This window comes from Struthio camelus, chromosome 5 (assembly GCF_040807025.1).
Source record: "Struthio camelus isolate bStrCam1 chromosome 5, bStrCam1.hap1, whole genome shotgun sequence".
NCBI lineage: Eukaryota > Metazoa > Chordata > Aves > Struthioniformes > Struthionidae > Struthio > Struthio camelus.
Window position 1 is genome coordinate 25,825,477 of NC_090946.1, and position 20,253 is coordinate 25,845,729.

Genomic DNA, 20,253 nt, shown 5'->3' on the forward strand with positions numbered 1-20,253 from the left:
TTTCAAAAACAAAATTTAATCAGATAAATGTGCACAAGAGAAAAGTACCACCATTTTTATCCAAAACAAAGGCATCCTAAAAGGTCCTGTGCAGTACTCCTACAAAGAATTAAGTAAGGAACTTTTAAATACTTTTTTAAATTTTAAACCACGACATGGTAAACATCATACTCTCCTTTTTTTAAACCATACATTCACATGTACGTTATGTTTTGTTGTACTACAACCTCAGGAAGGCACGGGCACTAACTAGAAGCTATTGCTATTTGTTTAAATTTTGATTCCAGAGTTTCATTTTTAAAGACAAAAGATAGCTGATTCTCTCCCTCCTTCCTGTGCCTCCCTCTCCTGCATGGAGAAGTGTTTATAATTCATTTCTCATGAAAAAACTTACAGTGTTTTAAATGAGGCATTAACTATATTTCCTTTCACAAAGCTGAAAATTCTGACTACTAGTTACTAACACATATTTACAGAGAGAAAAACAAAGCACCGCAAATCACTTACCCTCTTTAGCCACGTGAAGTGCTTGTAAATATCAATCTCACCATCCATGCTTTGGGCCCATCTCAGCAATCACAGTCCCAGGATTAAGAGAAACTCTTGAAAGCGAGCATACTGCTTTGTTCTACGGGCTATAGCTGTGACTTCTTCCCCTTTCAACCCTCAACTTCTAAAATCTTGAATGTATGTTCACATTTCTTCTGTCTCCTTCCCACAGTCCTAAATCCTTCTCACAGATGTATATATAACACACAACTGTATAAACTTAAGACTCTCCCCCAAACATCTGTTTTTTTTAAAAACAGCAGATCAGTTAGCAACAACGCAATTCTAAAAGCTTCAGAAATACAACTTGCTAAATAATTTTTTTTTTTTAAAAAAAGAGAACTTTCAAGAACACTATAAATCTGCAGAAACTGTTCCCTTTTATTGTTACAATTGTTAAGCTGTCACTTAGAAACTATTTTCAAGTAACGCTTTCTCTGGCTTTCTGTTTCAGGAGTGGCTGGAACTCATTACCAAAGACCCCCCTATTTCCTGTCTCTGTTTTACTCCCTGTTTATCATAACACTACTCAGACTTCTTAGTTTATTTCAGGCTCAGACTAAACCTAAAAATAAGTTCTGCTCTTTGAATTACTTGCCTGTCCTCTCAAAAGACATTATAAAGGAAAAGGGATTCAAGCATGATCCTGTGGAGAAGTTAATTATTCTATAAATATAAATACTGCTATTGCCAAAGAGGCAGTTTTCCATCTTTAAAAAAGATGATGATATTCTTCTGAGTTTTTTGTCTGTTTCTGCTGAAGCTCAAATCTCAAAGCATGGCAAGTTTTCAAACTTGCAGCTCCAAGATAAATGCATATGCAAAGCAATGGCTCTGGCAAGAAGGGGAGTTTAAAATATTTTTGCCTGTTACTGTAGTGTCCTCTAGTGCCTCCACACAGTAGTTAGGATTACTTTCAAACTTTTCCCAACAAACTCCAGTTTTCCAACTTTGTATCTCCCATTGGCTAAATGTGGATCTGACCTTAAACTGGGCAATTCACTGCTCCATATACGAGGACAACTGCTTGTGCAAGGCCTATTAAGATGCAAATATAACTGTCCATGCAGGATTTTCATAATAAGCTCAGAACATTTACAAAACACCCCCTTGTCTCCAGTCTCTGCAGCCAAACTCACTCCTGCATTCAAGATGGAGTACAGCAACAATTAGGAAGAGTCAGTGTCAAAGGTGCTTATCATATTACTGCTATATGTAAGAACTTAAAAGTCTGAAGCAACGTGATGCCCTGAAAAGCAGTTATTACAAGGACCTGCCTCACTTAGCCATCTACCCACCTTTCAGATTGTGGAAGGTGGGTACAGGGAGGACTTTCTGGGAGAGAAGTGGAATTTTATTATCTTAACCATTCTTAAACCTTTTGACTTAACAGACCTCTTTTTAGAATCTTCCAAGTTACAAAGCAGAGGGAAGGATATAGGTCTAGACTGCCAGCTTTATTCACATGTTTATTGCCTGTTGTTACTTAAAGTCACCTGACAAGAAAAATATGAAACTTTTAAAAAGTTAGCACTTCAGGTCTTTTAGAGGTGCAAGAATACCTAAAATAACAGGTAAGTGCAACAAAGCGAAAGAGCAATCAGTTGCCAAAATTTAGCTGTGCCACATGACAGCATCTGGAGAGGCTTGCTTTGTTCTGTGCATAGAACGCACTTATTCTACACTGGTTGTAGAAGTTTTTATATTATCTTAATGAGAGTAGCTCTCTTGAATAGTTCTTGTCATCTGGCAAAAGCCTTAGCACATTATTTATAGTCCATTAAAAAGAATCTTAAAAAATATATTTAAAATGCAGTCTATATACTACACTTCCCTATTTATGATAGCCTCTGTCAGGGGCTGACACACTGGCGACTGAATGGGGGTTCTTCTGAGATAAAAACATAAACTTCCTACATCTTAAGGCATTTTTTTTGCCAAAAGTTAGTTATCTGATTACGGAGAAGAGTAAACAAGCCACTGCTACAGAGCCTCAAGTTCCAAGTTTCATTTGTTTCAAGAGACTCTCATTTCAGATTAATTCAGGGAAGGAGGGAAACTTGCCTCTATTAAAAAGATCCACCACACATAACCTCTTAATGATTTCTTTAACCATTGTTTATATTAAAAAAAAAATCAAACATAAAAAAAACCCTCTTCACATTCCAAATTCTATTACTTGGTAAGTATGGTTAATAAAACTTGAGGAAAATTGTATTAGTTCATCTATTACTGCCTCAGTGTAGCATCTTCAGTTAGTTGACTATTGATTCCACCTGACAGAAGTATTTTAAATGACAAACATACCTTTTTTCTGCCTTGTGATTTATCCTGGATTTCATGCAATGCCCTCTTGATTCTGTTACAGTCATTCTTCCTGATTAAAAAGTAAACACGTCTGAATTTTCTGCATCTTATCAGCTACAAATGTTGACAACGTACATTCCAGATAGTCACATGTTCACTTTTAGCCTGTCACCTGCATGTTGAACTTTATGTCCTGCTTGAGCTTTGGTCTGAAAAAGTTTCAGGCACCAACTGAATGCAGATCAATTGCCCCAGACTTGCTCAGAATACTTTTCTATTTCACCAGGAAAGCAGGTTATTTTCCATAGGCAGTGTGAAGATAAGTATGAAAATATTTTGCAATCTAGGGAATGCTTCACTAGGTTACCACTACATTCTTTTTTTTTTTTTTTTTTTTTGTAAAAGGAAATCTGCATCTGCATGTATTCCCTCACTGAGCACTAAGTTCTAGCTCAATGGAGAATTCACACTCCCCATATCACTGAAACACTACCACACTCAAGTGTTACCCAAGGAGAGAGATAATGACCCAGCTATTCACACACATACACTAACACACATACACTAACACACATACACTAACACACATACACTAACACACATACACTAACACACATACACTAACACACATACACTAACACACATACACTAACACACATACACTAACACACATACACTAACACACATACACTAACACACATACACTAACACACATACACTAACACACATACACTAACACACATACACTAACACACATACACTAACACACATACACTAACACACATACACTAACACACATACACTAACACACATACACTAACACACATACACTAACACACATACACTAACACACATACACTAACACACATACACTAACACACATACACTAACACACATACACTAACACACATACACTAACACACATACACTAACACACATACACTAACACACATACACTAACACACATACACTAACACACATACACTAACACACATACACTAACACACATACACTAACACACATACACTAACACACATACACTAACACACATACACTAACACACATACACTAACACACATACACTAACACACATACACTAACACACATACACTAACACACATACACTAACACACATACACTAACACACATACACTAACACACATACACTAACACACATACACTAACACACATACACTAACACACATACACTAACACACATACACTAACACACATACACTAACACACATACACTAACACACATACACTAACACACATACACTAACACACATACACTAACACACATACACTAACACACATACACTAACACACATACACTAACACACATACACTAACACACATACACTAACACACATACACTAACACACATACACTAACACACATACACTAACACACATACACTAACACACATACACTAACACACATACACTAACACACATACACTAACACACATACACTAACACACATACACTAACACACATACACTAACACACATACACTAACACACATACACTAACACACATACACAATTGTCTATCTTCTCTAATGCTCTCTCAAAAGAGAGAAAACACACATTATGGCTATACAAATGCAATGTAAAAAGCTGAAAAAATTAGCAAAGTTCATATATTCCACAGGCTGCATCAATTCATTAAGATCTCTTTGCCAGTCCTGTATTTTCATAGATTGCAGATCACTGCCACTTTTGATGCAACTAGCAGCTCCATTTCCACAACCGCAAAGGCGTTTGCCTCATGAACATCTGCCAATACATCAATCTGACAGACACTCAGCTAGTAACCTGTTATTTTATTATTCAGAATGTCATATATTTCTAACAAAATTTTAAATAGATTTAAACTATCTTTGGAAATATGTTTCAAACAGCAAACAGACATGCTGCAACAGCCTTAAATCTGTAAGTACCAGAATGCTTTAAACTATCAGTTACAGTTCTCATGTCCGTCAATTCCAGAAGTGTGAGCTGGACAAGAAAAGGCCAGAAATCCCACTAAAACTAGTGAGGAAAGGGCATCCTGATTGTCTAGTGTATCCCCTCATCCGCTACTAACATCAGAACTGAGGAATCAGACTTGTCTGCTTTCCCACTGCTGTTCCTGCTTTTCCCATCCAGCTGAGGCCTGGTAAACACTATAAAATTACATTTTTTAAAGTAATTTTACTTTTTATTCAGTTATGTTTGTCTGAAATACAGTTTTTGTTGACCTTTTAGGATAGCACAAATTAAATCTGTCAGTAGCACTCCTGTACTGGAGTTGCATTGCCTGGGATGTTAGAGGGCAAGGGACTAGGAAGCAGTGCACAAGCTCTTCGGCCTCCAATACATCTTCCCAGCCTAATCAGGAGAGTATACCTGAATATTGCTGGGCAACAAACAAACTTCCACCCTCCCAAGAATTAACAGTAACTCTTCCTTCAGCCATTACTTTGTGCTCTTCCCAATCCTAGTGTTTGAGCTACCTTGGGGAAAAAAGGGATCAGGCCCAGATTTCATAAGGAAAAGGTGTTTTCAGCATGCCAATTCACACACCTATCCGCAATGTAAGAATAATAAATGGGAGAGCTTCAGGATGAAGCAAGAGAGAGAATGTAAGAACATGCATGCACATGAATAGAGTTTTGTATATAAAGAGAAATTCAGGCCATTTGTGCAAAAGAATAGATAGAGGCAGAAATCCTTTTACACGGTGAAGAATGACTTCAGAAATCCAGACTAAGCATTTGCAGTAAGATGTTTGTTCTTCTTAGCCTCCTAATTATAACTAAGTGATAACATCTAAATGACAGAGAAAGACAAAACTCTTGACTTGGAATAGAAAGTATTTTTTATTGTGTTCTGTATATGAACACATTTGTGCATACCTTTACTAGTGATAATTTAATAAAAGTGAGTATTCTACAACGACAGACTAGAAATATTGTTATGCAGATATGTGAACAGATATTCCTCTCCCAGTATAAAATATACTCAATCCAAATGGCTTAATTCTCTGCTTAAAATCTGTATTTTAAAAATGATCAGACTTAGATAGCCATTATTTCCATGCCAGCATGATTAGCCTCCATTCTTATTGCATATTTTGGAGAAAAGATAAAAAGAAACAAAAAGAAACAAACACCCTTCAACCCTAATACTTCAAACTCATGCAGACATTTTTCAGTTCATTTCCATGTGCAGGCTCTATGATACCACATATCTCTATCCTTTTCTGCATATTGCTCAAGGGATAATTAGCTCCCTTTCCTTGGCTTGCATAAAGAAATTATTACTAATACTTAGATTAAGTGACTATTTATTAGTTCATTCACAGACATTTGCACATTCTTGACAGTTTCAAACATTCTTTGCCATATGCTGAAATACTTCTTTGGCCCAAGCTCTAGAGGAGCTATGATTTTCTATATGAAACTTATTTAGGAGAAGTGTAGGTTGTAATAAACTTGAATATCATGTTTTATGCATAAAAACTAAATAATATTTTCTATTTAATTGAACAATAGAAATCACTGACCCTCCCCCAGCCTTCAAAAAAAAAAAAAAAAAGGATTTGCTGTAGGCAAGGAAAAGGTACACTGGTATGTAAAGAGCCAGTTGGAAAATATTTAAAAGAAACATATTTAAATTCTGCCATACAATACATTACAGTAATTCAGGTCTAGTTTTCAGTCTGAAAGGTTTCAATGCACTGCTGAAATTATTAAATATGCAGTAAGTCAGTGTCTGAAATGTGTGAAAGAGCATACTTACCAACAACTGCACATACATCAACATTATCAGATAACATTTCATCTCTCCCCAGTATGACACAGATGAAGTTTTATTTTTTAAATTTCAAAAATGGAAAAATCACGAAAAAACAGAATAAGCTTCGGACAAACATTTGCTAGTCCTTATTCCTGCTAACCAATGTACAAATAACTTCATTTTTTTTCCTTAAGCATTTCATTATTTCAGTGAAATTAAACACATGCTCATCTACTTACAGAGTAACATGTCAGATTGTAAGCTATTTTCTAAAGTATTTTTTTTTGAAAGATCATAAAACCTAAAAATGTATTTTAACTAAATATAGCTAACTACATTTATCACTGTTATCAGTGCATTATCCAAAAGAGCACGGAATAATTTTGTTGTGCATTACATTCCTGCTATCTTTGACATCACTGACTATATTTTGCAAATGACCAAGGTCAACCTACCCAAATTCTGTGAAATCTAAGTGAAGGCTATACATAGAAATACTTCAAGTTTATACCCTTCCTCTAACATTCAAATAATACCTCTAAATCAATACAGCAGTTTTGAAGTGAAAATTTTGCTTCTTCCCCTCTTTACAGGGCCTGTTACCTTTCTATCTGATTTGTTAGTATCATGGTTTAGTGAAATAAATTATTTCTTACCAATCCCCTGTTAATTACTTTATGGAAAGCATTTTCACACATTTCCTGTTGGTGCAATTAAAAAAAAAAACATACATACATATATATATACACAGAGAGAGAGAGAGAGATCATAGTAATTACATTTATATACCAATATTTGTTAAATTAACGCAGTGTATCATTTAATCAATGGAAAGCAATGGAGTTGGAAACTGTAATGACAAAATATAATGTGAAATAAAAAACAGTCACCTTACATAGCATTAAGCACAAAAAGAGAAAGGGACTTTTGTGTTACTCAGCCACTTATTGCAAAAGGAAGAAAGACACTGAAGTCAATAGCTGAAAGAGTCTTGGATAAGTGAAGCTGGAGAAATCATATTTATCCTTTTGAAGGCTAACATGCAATTTCCATATATAATCACTGCTTCCTGAAACCATACAGAGTAATCTTCTAGTGCCTCTGACAATACCAAAGTGCAGACAGTCCCTGTAGGATTTACAGCATCATACTGAGGATTGCCCCCAGGGACTACAGCTTCACAGTATGTCACTAGACTATCTTGAAATCTTGGAAAACTTAATATGTAAATGTAAAGTCCCTGCTACCATAACAGGAACGTCACACTTCTGCTATGCACACCCTAAGCCTATTATGGCCGCAACACACAGTCCTGTTTAATCACTTCTGTAGTCATTACATCACTGTAGTTGAAAGGTGGCTCTGGTAAGCACTACTGGCCATTACATGGGTGCAAGAAAATGCAGAAAACCAATCTCACTGTGTTATTTTAAGAAAGAGATTTAACTAGCCCTACTCATTGCAAAACTATTCTAAGCTTGCTTTAGTTCTTTGCACAGAGGAGACTTTCCTACCTCTGCTAAACAGCAGTCACAGTGAGCAGTCACAGTCAGAGCTGATGAGGCTGAATCCCAGAAAAAGCAATCACAGAATATTAAAAAAAATTGTAGCCAGTTTAGATAACAAATTCCTAACTAGAGCTGTTCCATGCAAGCTGTGTGCACCTCCCTTCCACTGGCTCCAAAGAAATCTCTATGCACAAATAGTTGCACATATAATGGACACTTCCTCTGCTGCTTCTTGTATGCTGGGAATTGCTCTAACGTGCCTGGGGAACCTTGAAAGGAGTACATCTTCCAGTTCAGGGCTTCCCTGCATCATCAGGTCAGTGTAAAGGAGCTGGAGCACAGCAGAGGACTGGACCATACAACTTATGACTCAGACAACCGCTCAGAAAACACATCCATCTAATGTTTCAAGTCGGCAAAAATAAACATGAATGCATATGGAATGAAGGCCTTCCCACGCTGTCCCAAAGATACTCTGCAGGTCATTTTTCAATTTAACATGTGTTAATACCACTTGGTAATGGGAAGATTCAGCTAAATATAGTTCCATCATGACTCTCAACGGTCGAGTTCCACAGTCATATATCTTCCAGCAGATAAATATAATAACTTCAATTGGTGTTACCCAGAATATATTCTCTTCACATTCAGCTGTTGCTGAAAAATTCTACTGATACGTGCATTTAATACTTCTGATTTTGTCAGCAATATCTTACATTCAAATTAAATATTTATAGATAACTTCTAAAGGCTTTTTTAAACAGTTATTTGTATGCAAGTAAGTTTGATTTTTTTTACTAGGAAAAGATGCTAATATTACATTCCACCTTTATAAAAGCATTTGTTCAAATATTCAAGTGGTCTATAAAGTAATCATTTTCTGCCTATGCTCTAGACAGATAGGTCTGTAAAATGAATCTTAGACAAAAGCATAGTAAAGAGACTGGTGATCATGTTTCAGCAGAGCACTTAAACATATGTTTAAATTGGAGTTTTGAGGTCATTTCAAAACTTCACAAACTCTACAACAGAATTCTGACTTGGTATTGAGGCTTACTGTTTTAATCCAATCCCCAGGGAAGACAATAGGAAAAAGTACTTCTGCATTTTAACTCACAATGGAAACACTCTCTTCCGAAAATTAATCATGGATAAATGGCAATTAAGACTAAGAAATGTATTCTATACTTCCTGCTAAGAAGTTCATCTTTACCACAACAGAAATACAGAGTATGAAATGAGACAAGTACTGCATATAACATAAGGCAAATCACATTACTCTAGGAAATTACCTCTACTACCACTACTCCCTCTCTTCTCCCCTTCCTGCATTTTCTAATTTAGAACATTTAGAAAAATTTTCAGAATCAAGCTTCCCAGAAAACAAACAAACAAAAAATAGGAAAATACTCATGAGTTTTCAAGAATCAGCATTGTAAGGGTCACTATGTAAAACAATATGGTGAAGTGGCTTAAACTAAACACAAAAGTTCCACTTTTGTGGAACAAGGGAAGATCATGCTTTGTAATCCTGGAAGTGAGACTTTCACTCATGTTTAAAACTATTTAGGAGCACTTGTTTTTTTATAACTTTATGGTCCTCCTTACTTAGGAAAAGGTTCCATACAGATGCATAGAATAAAGAAATGAATTAATGATTTAGAATTTCAGAGTTATGAAATGAAACTGTAACTAAATATATTATTCTCCTAGCTCACCTAGTCAAACACAGCCATTGGTCACAGCAATAGTTAATTTTTAATGCTGAAATTGCTGCCTCCTTTGTGATATGTAGTCAGTAGCAGTACTAAAATATTTAATGAGAAGCTGTGAAACTGTACTCAAAATTGTTTTATATGAAGTCTCCGTGATAATCCGCAGGTCTTTTTGTTCAGTTTTCAAGGCCAAAGAATTTCCAAACAGAAAGTATGTGAACATTTCACTTCTAGGCACAACTTTTTTATCTAGTTCTTAACAGCTTTATTGCATTTTAGCTTTGTCAAAACATTTGTGCTTTTCTAAATTACAGAAATTGCTAAACCCTCATTCTATTATACATTGCAAGAATCTTTCTAGATTTAATGTTGATGTCATATCTGCTGCATCTATCTCACAGTATATGACATTTTACACTTAGAGACAGTGGCAGCCAGCTTGTTGTGCCTAGTTATACTGTAAACTCAAGAACATGATGTTCACAGATCCCAGACCATAGAAATTCAACAAGGACCCTTGTGGCACGAGTTTCTCAAACTTTCAAGCTAAGCCAAGCCTTTATTTCCACAAATGGTGTGCCTTTCCTTCATGAGATTTTTACACAGAAAGTATAAAATCCAACTGCACCTGCAATACCAAACCACAACCAATGCTGCCATAAAAAAGGAATAAAGCAGACACTCGCAAAAGGGGAAGCAAGGTAGTATCAGGTATAAAAAAAAGTCTTAAGTTTTCACACCCTAGGTACATCTAAATTTTCTCACACCTTTGGTATTCACACCTGCAGCAGACAGGCCAAAAATGTAATAGTTAGAATTGTTAAAAAACAAAAACAACCATGCTCACAACATGGTGACATTTCATACTTGTTAAAGGTACCAATCTGCAGAAGTGAGAGAAGGTAAGACTCTAGTCAGACCAGCTATAGTAATGTATAATCATCACAGAAGCTTCCCAGTTGATCAGTAAATACGCCAATGCGTCTCAAAGCTGACAGAAAGGCTAAGCTCCATAGCCTTATTTAAGCCCCAGCTGTGGTTCAGCACACTTAGTGGCAGTTGTCAAAGCTGCAAAGCTACTTGAATTATAACACTGAGGGGCTATTTTTTGCAGTATGCATTTGTCCTACTCTAGTACAATTGAGCCCTATTTCCTAGATGATACTCCACTAAAAGCCAACAATACGAAGAAGATGGAGCCACTTTCCATTTTCTAATCTACAATATGCACTACTTTTGGGTTTCACAAATAGAACTGGTGGGGATAGCTACACTCTGTCTCAAAGAGCTTTCAGGACTGAATCAGGTTATGACGATTGCTAATGCAGAACGAGCGCACAAGAAAATGATTGGGATTTCTATTCCATAATTCTGCTTAAACCAAAGTACTAGCTGAGAAATACTATTGTTTAAAACTATCTGGTAGGAATTAGTTCGGGATCACCTTTCTCAGTCCCCAGTCTGCAGGTTCCCAGAAAAACCAACATACGGTAGCAGGTTCAGTCACTGCCAACACAAGCCACACTTGAACTTGTGACCTGGAGGTGGGAAGTCTGTATCCAGTTAAAAAAAAAAAAAACAACAAAAAAAACTTTCTGATGCAGTTCCTTCATCTCTTTTTTTTTCCTAAATGCACAAAATGTACTATATGCGATGTTACCAATACCTCTACTAAGAAAGAGTTCTGTCCACACAAGCAGTTCTAAATATTTTTTAAAGCTTACATCAGTAAGCCCTTTACAGAAAGATTAAGACTCTTACTCAGAGATATTTAACAATAAAAGGACTATAAAGCCATTCATGTTAGCTCTCTGCAAAAAACTTAATGCAAGATACATGCAAGCAATTGGAAATGTTATCAGACTCTTTTTCCTAATACACCCCTGTATTTTGTATAAACCCAAAATTCTGCTTTATGTGATGTTCCTTTTAAGAAAGTTGTGTGACCATTTTAGTTACCCCCATCCCCTTCATACACATACCTCAGGAGAGAGTTTTACAAAGATAAACTGTCTGTTTTTCTAATTAGAAGCCAGGCAGCAAAACACAAATTCACTACATTTCAAATAAGGTAGCATGTTCTTGTACTCCTGATTAAGTGGGGAAGCTGCAATAATTTTTAATACAATTTTCAAGCATTCATTTAAGTGAAATAGGATCATAAAAAAAACACTCTCCCCTTTTTTGAAAGGGTATGCTTATCTGCTTTTAAAATAAATGCCAGGTTGTCATTTGTATCTTTAGTTTCTAAGGTATTCCTAGTCAGAATAGGCTGGGAACAAATAGAACATATTACAAATCTCTGTACTGCCTCCACATCACCCTCCAATCTAAAGAGAATGCTTAGAAGAGACACTTAGTGGCAAACTCCACTGGAGTGTTTTGTTAGTTTTTTAAAATCTAATGCATGTTCTTCCAATGTGGGGGTGCCTGTACTGCCCACCCTTGGCAAAAGTGCCTGGATAACAATAGCTGTTAAAATAGGAATGTGAGTGTAAACAGTATGGGTGAGTGGAACACCCAAAACTGTAGGTGTTTGCCTCATGTTAAATGACTGATCTTGTTAAATAGGACACTGTCATGAGCTGGATTAAACAGTAGTCAGGGAATTACAGAGAGTCTTCAGAAATAAAGAAGTCGTCATCTTGAAAGGAAGTATAAAAGAAGTATAAAAAAATATAAGGATGACAGGGAAGAGATAAGAGTAACAGAGCAACAGTCAAAACCTGTTCTGGCACTGCCAGAAACTGCCCCACTAGCACTGCAACCTCTGTTTATATCTGACAGAGCATCCTCCCTGTTGGACTCTGAGTAGCCTGACAGTTACCAGATGCAACAAGTAGGGACCCACACTTCAGATGCGCACATGTATACTTGTGAGGTGCCTGCTCGCCAGTGTATGGGTTAGTAGATTGTAGGGAACTTCATGGTATACACAGAAGCCAGAGCACTCATGTCCAAAAGGAACTATATGTAAATAAGGGAGCCCACATCCCACAGAGAGGGCTGTGCATGCCTGTGAACCATGCTGCCTACTAGGGACAGGATGCGTGCATGTAACTGAATGTGTATGCGTGCCTGTGCTTAAAACTTTTTGGAATGAGTTACAGAACTATATTTAAAATTTCGCAAATGTTCCTAAAAATCTCATCAGCATCTAATATTCTGTTTTATCTGTTGCATTGCTAATGTTGATCCTAAATATGTAATTCACTGATTGTGTTAATCGTGCATCTTTAATAAATCAAACTGCTTCATTCCTGATTCATTTAAATTGCGTGAATTGAGTAATTTTTCCCTGTGACATTCCAACATTACATAGACTGTACTGACCAAATTTGTTTGAGGCTTCCAAAGTGAATGTATTAATTGAACTTAAAATTCTTATTCTTTATTGCTTACTAGCTTGACTATACTTTTTCACATATCATGGCAACTAAAATGATCAAAGTCCTTTGCAATCAATGCCTTAGGTTTCACAGCTGTCTTGGAAGCAAGGAGTTCTCAGCTGAGACATAACTATGAAATTCATGTTCCATTTCACTAACTGAGCTGAATTTGATGAGGTTGCTTCTCAGTGTCTGAGTTAAACTGCTGCTTGTCAGTGGAAAAAGCTCTTAGAAATTTGCAACCTATAGAAGCTGAGTGTACGCTCACAAGTAGTCTAAAAAAAAAAAAAAAAAAGACTGATCCATGCACTAAGTTGGAGATGCAAATACATAGATTACTAGCCATTTTACACTAAAAGTTACATCTACTATGCATAATTTCCCAGTGTACATAAGTCCTTTCTTTAAGAAAGTACAGAATTTATTAACAGAGAACAGTGAAAAATACTAAGAAGTTGTTTTCTGTAATCTCAACATACTGCACAAGAGAAAGTATACCACCAGTCTCCCTATTCTGTTGGTTCTAAACAGAGATTGCCCAATTGCTTTGTAAGATGAATACTACTCGTGATGCAGTAGATGAGGCTTTTGGAGCCTTAAAGGAAACTGTGTTTTCTGTTTTGGCTGGTGTCTAATGAAAAAGAAGCAGCATGCATATATAGATTAATATGAAAGAAAGAGTCAAAGGAGTCAAAATATCAAGCGTTACCTACCTTGCAGAGCTGAAAAGCTAGCTTACTTAATATTGCCACAATTAAAGAGACAAAAGCCAGACCACCAGATTTAAACTCTTCAGCTTGGCAGCTCAGGGTCAACTTTGGTATGAATACCACAGTGAAAAATTACACCTTCTATGCATTGAAAACATTTTTTTTTTTTTAACCTACTGCAGACCTTGGAAAGGGCATCATATTACTAAGGCAGGAAATCAGGAATAGTTGGCCTCGGGATCTGGACCCAGAATCTAATACTGAAAATCAAAATTTAACATTTGCCTCCACCTCTCACTTTCAACACTGGCACCAAGTTCCCATTCCTTTCTCTCATACAGTCCTAAACAGGACTTTCCAGTCATAGACCTGCACTTCAGGGAGAATGTCAAGAGGGTAGCAGTTGAGAAGTTCAAACAAAAGCAGCTACCTTTCCAACAATATTAGCATACAACAAGCACAAGACAGCTACAGTAGGTGATAAACACTGAACCAGAAGCTAACAATTATGTAATAGACACTATTACGTATTCATTAACAAGGCCAGGAAAAAAAAAGCCTCCATCTAGAAAACTTGTCTGAAATTGAGAAAGTGGTAAGTAACTTCTCTTTAGTAAACCATTACACATTTGTGATGGTAAGCTTGGTGGGGAGAAGTGTTCTGTTCCTTTACATCAAATGGGTCCCTTTTAAGATCCACCTGAAGATTTGACCTGTTCCTCAACTCTATAAGCCTCAGTCTTTTCCAATGGATGATCAAGTGTTTATTCCCCTAGCTATCCAATAGAAATACTCAGAAGCTAAAGCTTTGCTGTTTACCACCTTTCTCTGATGTACAGGATACTCTGGACATTCAAAACACTGATAGTGAAGATAAAGGAAATGTAGCAAGGAAAAGGATATGAGAACCATTCATCTTTTTCCTACTTCTCCCTTCAACAGACAGTGTCACCATATTCCAAATCAGTGTTTTAAAAATTGAAAGTTTTGTATCTAAAAATCTGTTTATCTCGAGGAAAGGAGGACCAGCCCCGCCCCCCAACCAAACCAAACCACCACCACTAAAAAACACCAGAAAAGGTAGCTTTTTTTTTTTTTTTTTTTTTAATTTCCTTCTTACTACCTTCTCCCTCACCCACCAAAAAATAAGATCTTCTACTGCCTTCTTACACCTCTATCTCTGTACTGCTTTAGTTATCAGCATGTAAAATGAGAATATGCTCAGCTTGTTAAGAATACTCAATATCCCTGGTAGTTCTCTAAGGATGTAGATTTCAGTCATTATAAAAATAATTGAAGCATCAAATATTTGAACTTATATTGTTTACAAGCATAAAGGAAAAGCAAGCTATATATAACTACTCACCAGATTCTCTTCAAACCACTCCCGTATACAAATTGCTGTGGCCCCTGGAATTTGACTTCGCAACGCTTCTTTCTCTTGAGGATCCTCTAACATTTCCAATGCAATCTTTAGATCTTCCAAGAGATGCAAAATTTGAAGCGTGCCCAAGTATACTGATGGAGCAGGTGACACAGTATCATAGCCACCATTGGCATAATCTGTAGCTGACTTTGTACCTAAAACAAGTAAAAACAAGAGAGATAATGATTTAAAACAGTTGTTTTAGAAGTGACAAACATATAGGTAACCACACACTACAAGACGCGGTCTTCAGATGCTAGCTGACAAATACCAGTACTTCTTTTAAGGCTTTGAAATACTTGAGTTAGTCACTAAATAACTAATGACCACTTGAGAATTAAGTGCGAGATGTGTGTTATATACAAGTATATTTAAAAAAGAATTTTGACCTAGCAATCCTTGCAATGGATTAAACTACCAACACCAAAACCTTACCACAAATCACCTGCAATTTTCCATGGTTACCATGAGATGTCACTACCTTCTCAAATATATAGCTGGAAGTCCCCGAACACAGCACTATTTCTCAAGCAATGCAAGAAAGACTTAGGCAGTTTTTTTGACAGAAAACTTAGATGAAAATAGATTGTGTTACCAGGATTGAAAAAAATGTAACCTTTAGCAGGTTAAAAAGAAAACCCATAAAGAACAAAAAACAAAGTTAGCAATAAAGACAGCTGACCACACTTTGCTGGCTCTCTAAAATACAAAACGAAAAAATCCCACCCCCCAAAACCAACACCTTTTCCCCTGTCAAAACCTTCAGTAACAATATTATTTCCTCAAGAACAATAAGGTGGCAACAGACATATATCTCACTAGATCACAGATTTTAGTTATAAATAATATAAATTCTACTATCTCTTTTGAATAGTGTATCCAGAAGAAAAAAGATACAGTGAGACAACAGTAAAAATGTGCCATCTTTTCTCAGTTCTGAATCTGAGACCTCTGATTTCATTAATATCCATTTGTTTCTTTAAGAACTAGTCAGGTGGAAAACTATTTGTCCTACCTATTTTTACATTTTTATTTAAAATTCATCACTTCATGTACATAATAGCTTGTACCCACCTACCCATGAGAATGCTTTCCTGTTCTTTCTGGTATAAACAATTCAATTTTTACCCTTATATGACCGTACGAGATTTTCTAGGCTTCATCATTCTCCCTGTCCTCCTCTGAATCCTTTCATTTTATAACAAGCTTTATAGATGTACGATAGACTCATACTGCATACAGTATTCCTTAGAAGGTTATCCATACAAGGGAATTATAATAATCTCTGAATTATTTTTCATTTTACTCCTCCAGCTGTTTAACATTGTTTACATCTTAGACTGTAGTTGTGAAAGGAACAGAAATCATCACTGAGCTACAGAAAATTATTTGCAAAGTCTTTTTCCTGAGCAGAAGTATTTAATTTGAAAATCAGATGTATGAGTAATTTAAGGTTTCCTTTTCAGTGCATGTTGCTTGGCATTAATCAGTGTTTGTCTGCTCTGTTTATTTATTTACCATGGTTTGGACACTACAAATTATGTTTGAACCCAACCAACTTAACTATTTTACATATAGCCTGATACCTTACTTAGTAAACACAACTCATGAAAACATTAACATTGCAGGTCTTAGTACACCAGAACACCTTCTGCATCTAGGTTAGCGTTCAGTCAGAATGAAAACTGATCATTTATTCCTAATATTGTTTCTCCTCTCAATCAGATTTTGATTCAAGATAATACTTTGTCTCTTATTTTGTTAATGCTTAACTTTCTACAGATGGATATTCTCTAGGGAAATTCAGTGACACTGCAATTCACACATTCTGAGCATAAACAGAACAGGATTTTATGAACTCCTCCATGAGACAATAAAGATACTTCAAAGTATTTTCTTAACAAATAATAGTAAAGGAACAGACAGCAGTTTATTTTGTTCTCTTACATGTATACAGGTGTAATGATCTTATAGGTGAACCGCCTGAAATTCTCGCTCATATGCACTAGCTCCATTAAATCTTGAAAAGAAAAACATCTCTTTGATTAATACTAATTAAAATTAAATGAAGGAAGTAGAGATTGAAAGGTTTGATTTCATTTATAATTTAAAATCTTTCAGAGACTACTATCCATGAAAGAAAAAATTACAAAAAAAATCTGTACTTTAAGATTTGTATTTAGATTTCTAAAAACAGGCAGTGATGGGAGCAGAATGCCATTTGTCTGATACTATTAGGGGAAAAAAAATAAACATAAACAAGCATATTTATGCTCTCTTTGGATCATCACATGGCAAATACAGTGCATAATTCTGAAATGCATGGAAGATTCTAGCTCTCAGAGCAAAACTTCACCAACTTCAAGGGAGTAGGATTGTATATATGCCTAGAATCAAGCAAGGCCTTAAAGTGCTTTACTGGATTGGGGCCACAGTATATAGCAAAAGCAACAAAACCCTAGCAAAACTCCCTGCCCAGAATGAGAGCTAACCACAGATCTCAGTGTTATCACTAAAGAGAACATGACCCTTCCTATTTCCCCATCAAATACATGCATACACTGTCTTTCTTTGTGAAGTTATTTTTAACCTGGTTTGCTGTGGGTTGCTACTGTAGCCTCTTTCATTCTCCTAGATGAAAGGGAAAATGAAGGCAAACCAAGGCACTTTGCATTAGAGAAGGAAGTGCTCTCGAAATGTAGAATTACACTCAGCATTTTAGTTCAGAGAACTTCCTATTTCACTACTTTAATTTGCTTTCCATGTAATTTCATATTAAATAGGACATACATTGTTCACCTCAAGGACAGAACACCACACCCTGAAAAACAGAACTAAAAGCACATAGAAGTAAATATTTAGGTAAATATTCTTTATGTCAAATTCTTTGTGTCTTTGCATTATCATTCTGCAAAGCACATTAAGTTTTAGTACTAAACAGCAAGAATCTGGATATCCTTCCGAAATGAAATATAAAGAGAAGCCTCAGTGCAAACAGTGGCTACTTGTTACCATTATATTGTACCCTTAACAGCAATTAGTTTATGTCTGCTTATTATAGGCAGCTGAAGTGAGGAAGAATTCAGTTCAGGCACTAGAATTTTATAGATACTCAGGAGAAATGAGTGCAATTTTGAACTCTGCTAAAAAGACTCAGTGTATGACCTTGAGCAAGCCAGTTCATTTTTCCAAGGGTAAACAGGGCACTGGGGAATCTTCTGTATTATATTTATGTAATACTCAACACCATCGTTTCCTAATGTCCTACTGGAATACAATTAATCATCACAAATGTCCACCTTAGAATGGGGTGGGGGGGGGGGAGGTCTGGACAAAGAAAATTCAAGCAACTCAATTTTGGCTTCCACATCCAGACAGCGGATGAAGGAGGTTAGAAGTCGCTGCATAGCATATTTATGTTAGAAAGAATAACAAAGTAATAAAAAGAGGAAAACAACTTTAAGTTACACATTTCCTGTACCCCGACCATGCAAGCACATTCTGAGTTCCAAGTTCCTTGCAATTAGCTGAATGGCTTCAAAGAAAAGTTCCTTTTGGGCAAATACATAACCTATTCAGGAAAGAGTATTATTTGTAACTTGTGAAAGTAAGTTATACAAAGAGCACTAAAAAAAGAGTTAGTGAGTCTTACCACTTGGAAAATCCACTCTCCTCAGCTTCTATTATACACATTCATCTTTCACAGGTCTTTCATCACTTTTAGCAGTAGATACTGTTTCTGATCTCACACTTTTCCTTCACACTAAATTTCTGCTCCATTGCATTCATCTTGATTATCTCAGTCTTTTCTCTTAAATTGGCTGAGATATAAGAATATGATTTCTGGTAACAGACAACTCAACCTTCAATGTTTACAAAGAGCTATTCATAACATAGCTGAGTTTTCTAGTCCAGAAAGCAGGAAAAAAAAAAGAAAAAGAAAAAAGCACCCTAATCCTACCCTGGTGTAAGGATGGCTTTCTATAAAGCTGAAATATTCAAAGATAACAGTTTTAGTATCTCACCAACACTGTTAGAATAAAATCATAACCACACATTTTCTCTAACCGTTCAGTCAGTCACCACACTTCTACAGAACATCTGATTCATTTATTTATTTGTGTTTTTTACTCAGTGAGCGTACATGTTATTCAAGTTCTTCTTCTCTCCTCCAAGATTTCAAAATTTTCTTTTGAAGTGCAAGTCCCTTTTCCTCATGAAGATAGCCTTAAAAAAACCTTAAATTTATGTAAAGTAGCAGTAAAGCCTGAATGGGACACAATTCAGCCTTCTCCTTCCCAAGCCTTCTGTCAATGGAATGAAGAGGTAGCTCACACCACCCTTTCTTCTTACATCACAATGTAAAATACATCACAGATATTGTATTTTGAATCACAGCTCATATTAGCTTCTCCTCAAATCTCTGTGTTTAGATCCTTAACTACAGGGAACAGAAACTGTTAAGCTGGAGCAGCAGGAAGCCCTAGAAATGTTAATGATGACGATGAGATGCATTACACACAGCTTTAAGTTTCACGTAGCTCAGAAGATTTTCAAAATGCTTTAATAAACAGCCACACATGGACTCTTCGAGACAATTTAAGGCCTGTCTATAATTTCATATGCAAATTATATATGTATTTACTCAACCTTTTCCTTTTAACATGCTCATAAGCCCTAAGCAGTGATCTATGCACATTAAGTACTATATACACACACATGTGCAACAACAAGATCTCTCTCATCAAAATGCACTTGCAAGTCAAGCAGCCTTACGGGTGGTAGAAAAAGGAGAACAGACTATGCAGCAATGGCTGAGGTTCACCAAGGGTAGGAGAACGCAGTTCTCAGTACCATATTTGAGG

General features: G+C 36.1%; 1 protein-coding gene across 23 annotated transcripts in view; it reads right to left on the minus strand.

The window, feature by feature from the left end:
* Positions 1-20,253, minus strand: part of PPFIBP2 (PPFIA binding protein 2) — a 108,798-nt gene that overhangs the window by 59,500 nt on the left and 29,045 nt on the right. For 7 of the 23 annotated variants that reach the window (XM_068945169.1, XM_068945170.1, XM_068945168.1 and 4 more), the window contains exon 3: positions 15,329-15,543. In XM_068945169.1, coding sequence (XP_068801270.1) covers positions 15,329-15,543 — 215 coding nt within the window. Of the gene's footprint in view, positions 1-507; positions 1,355-2,856; positions 2,927-15,328; positions 15,544-20,253 lie in introns of those variants that run through there. The other 16 variants (XM_068945182.1, XM_068945181.1, XM_068945180.1 and 13 more) reach the window with 7 other exon arrangements.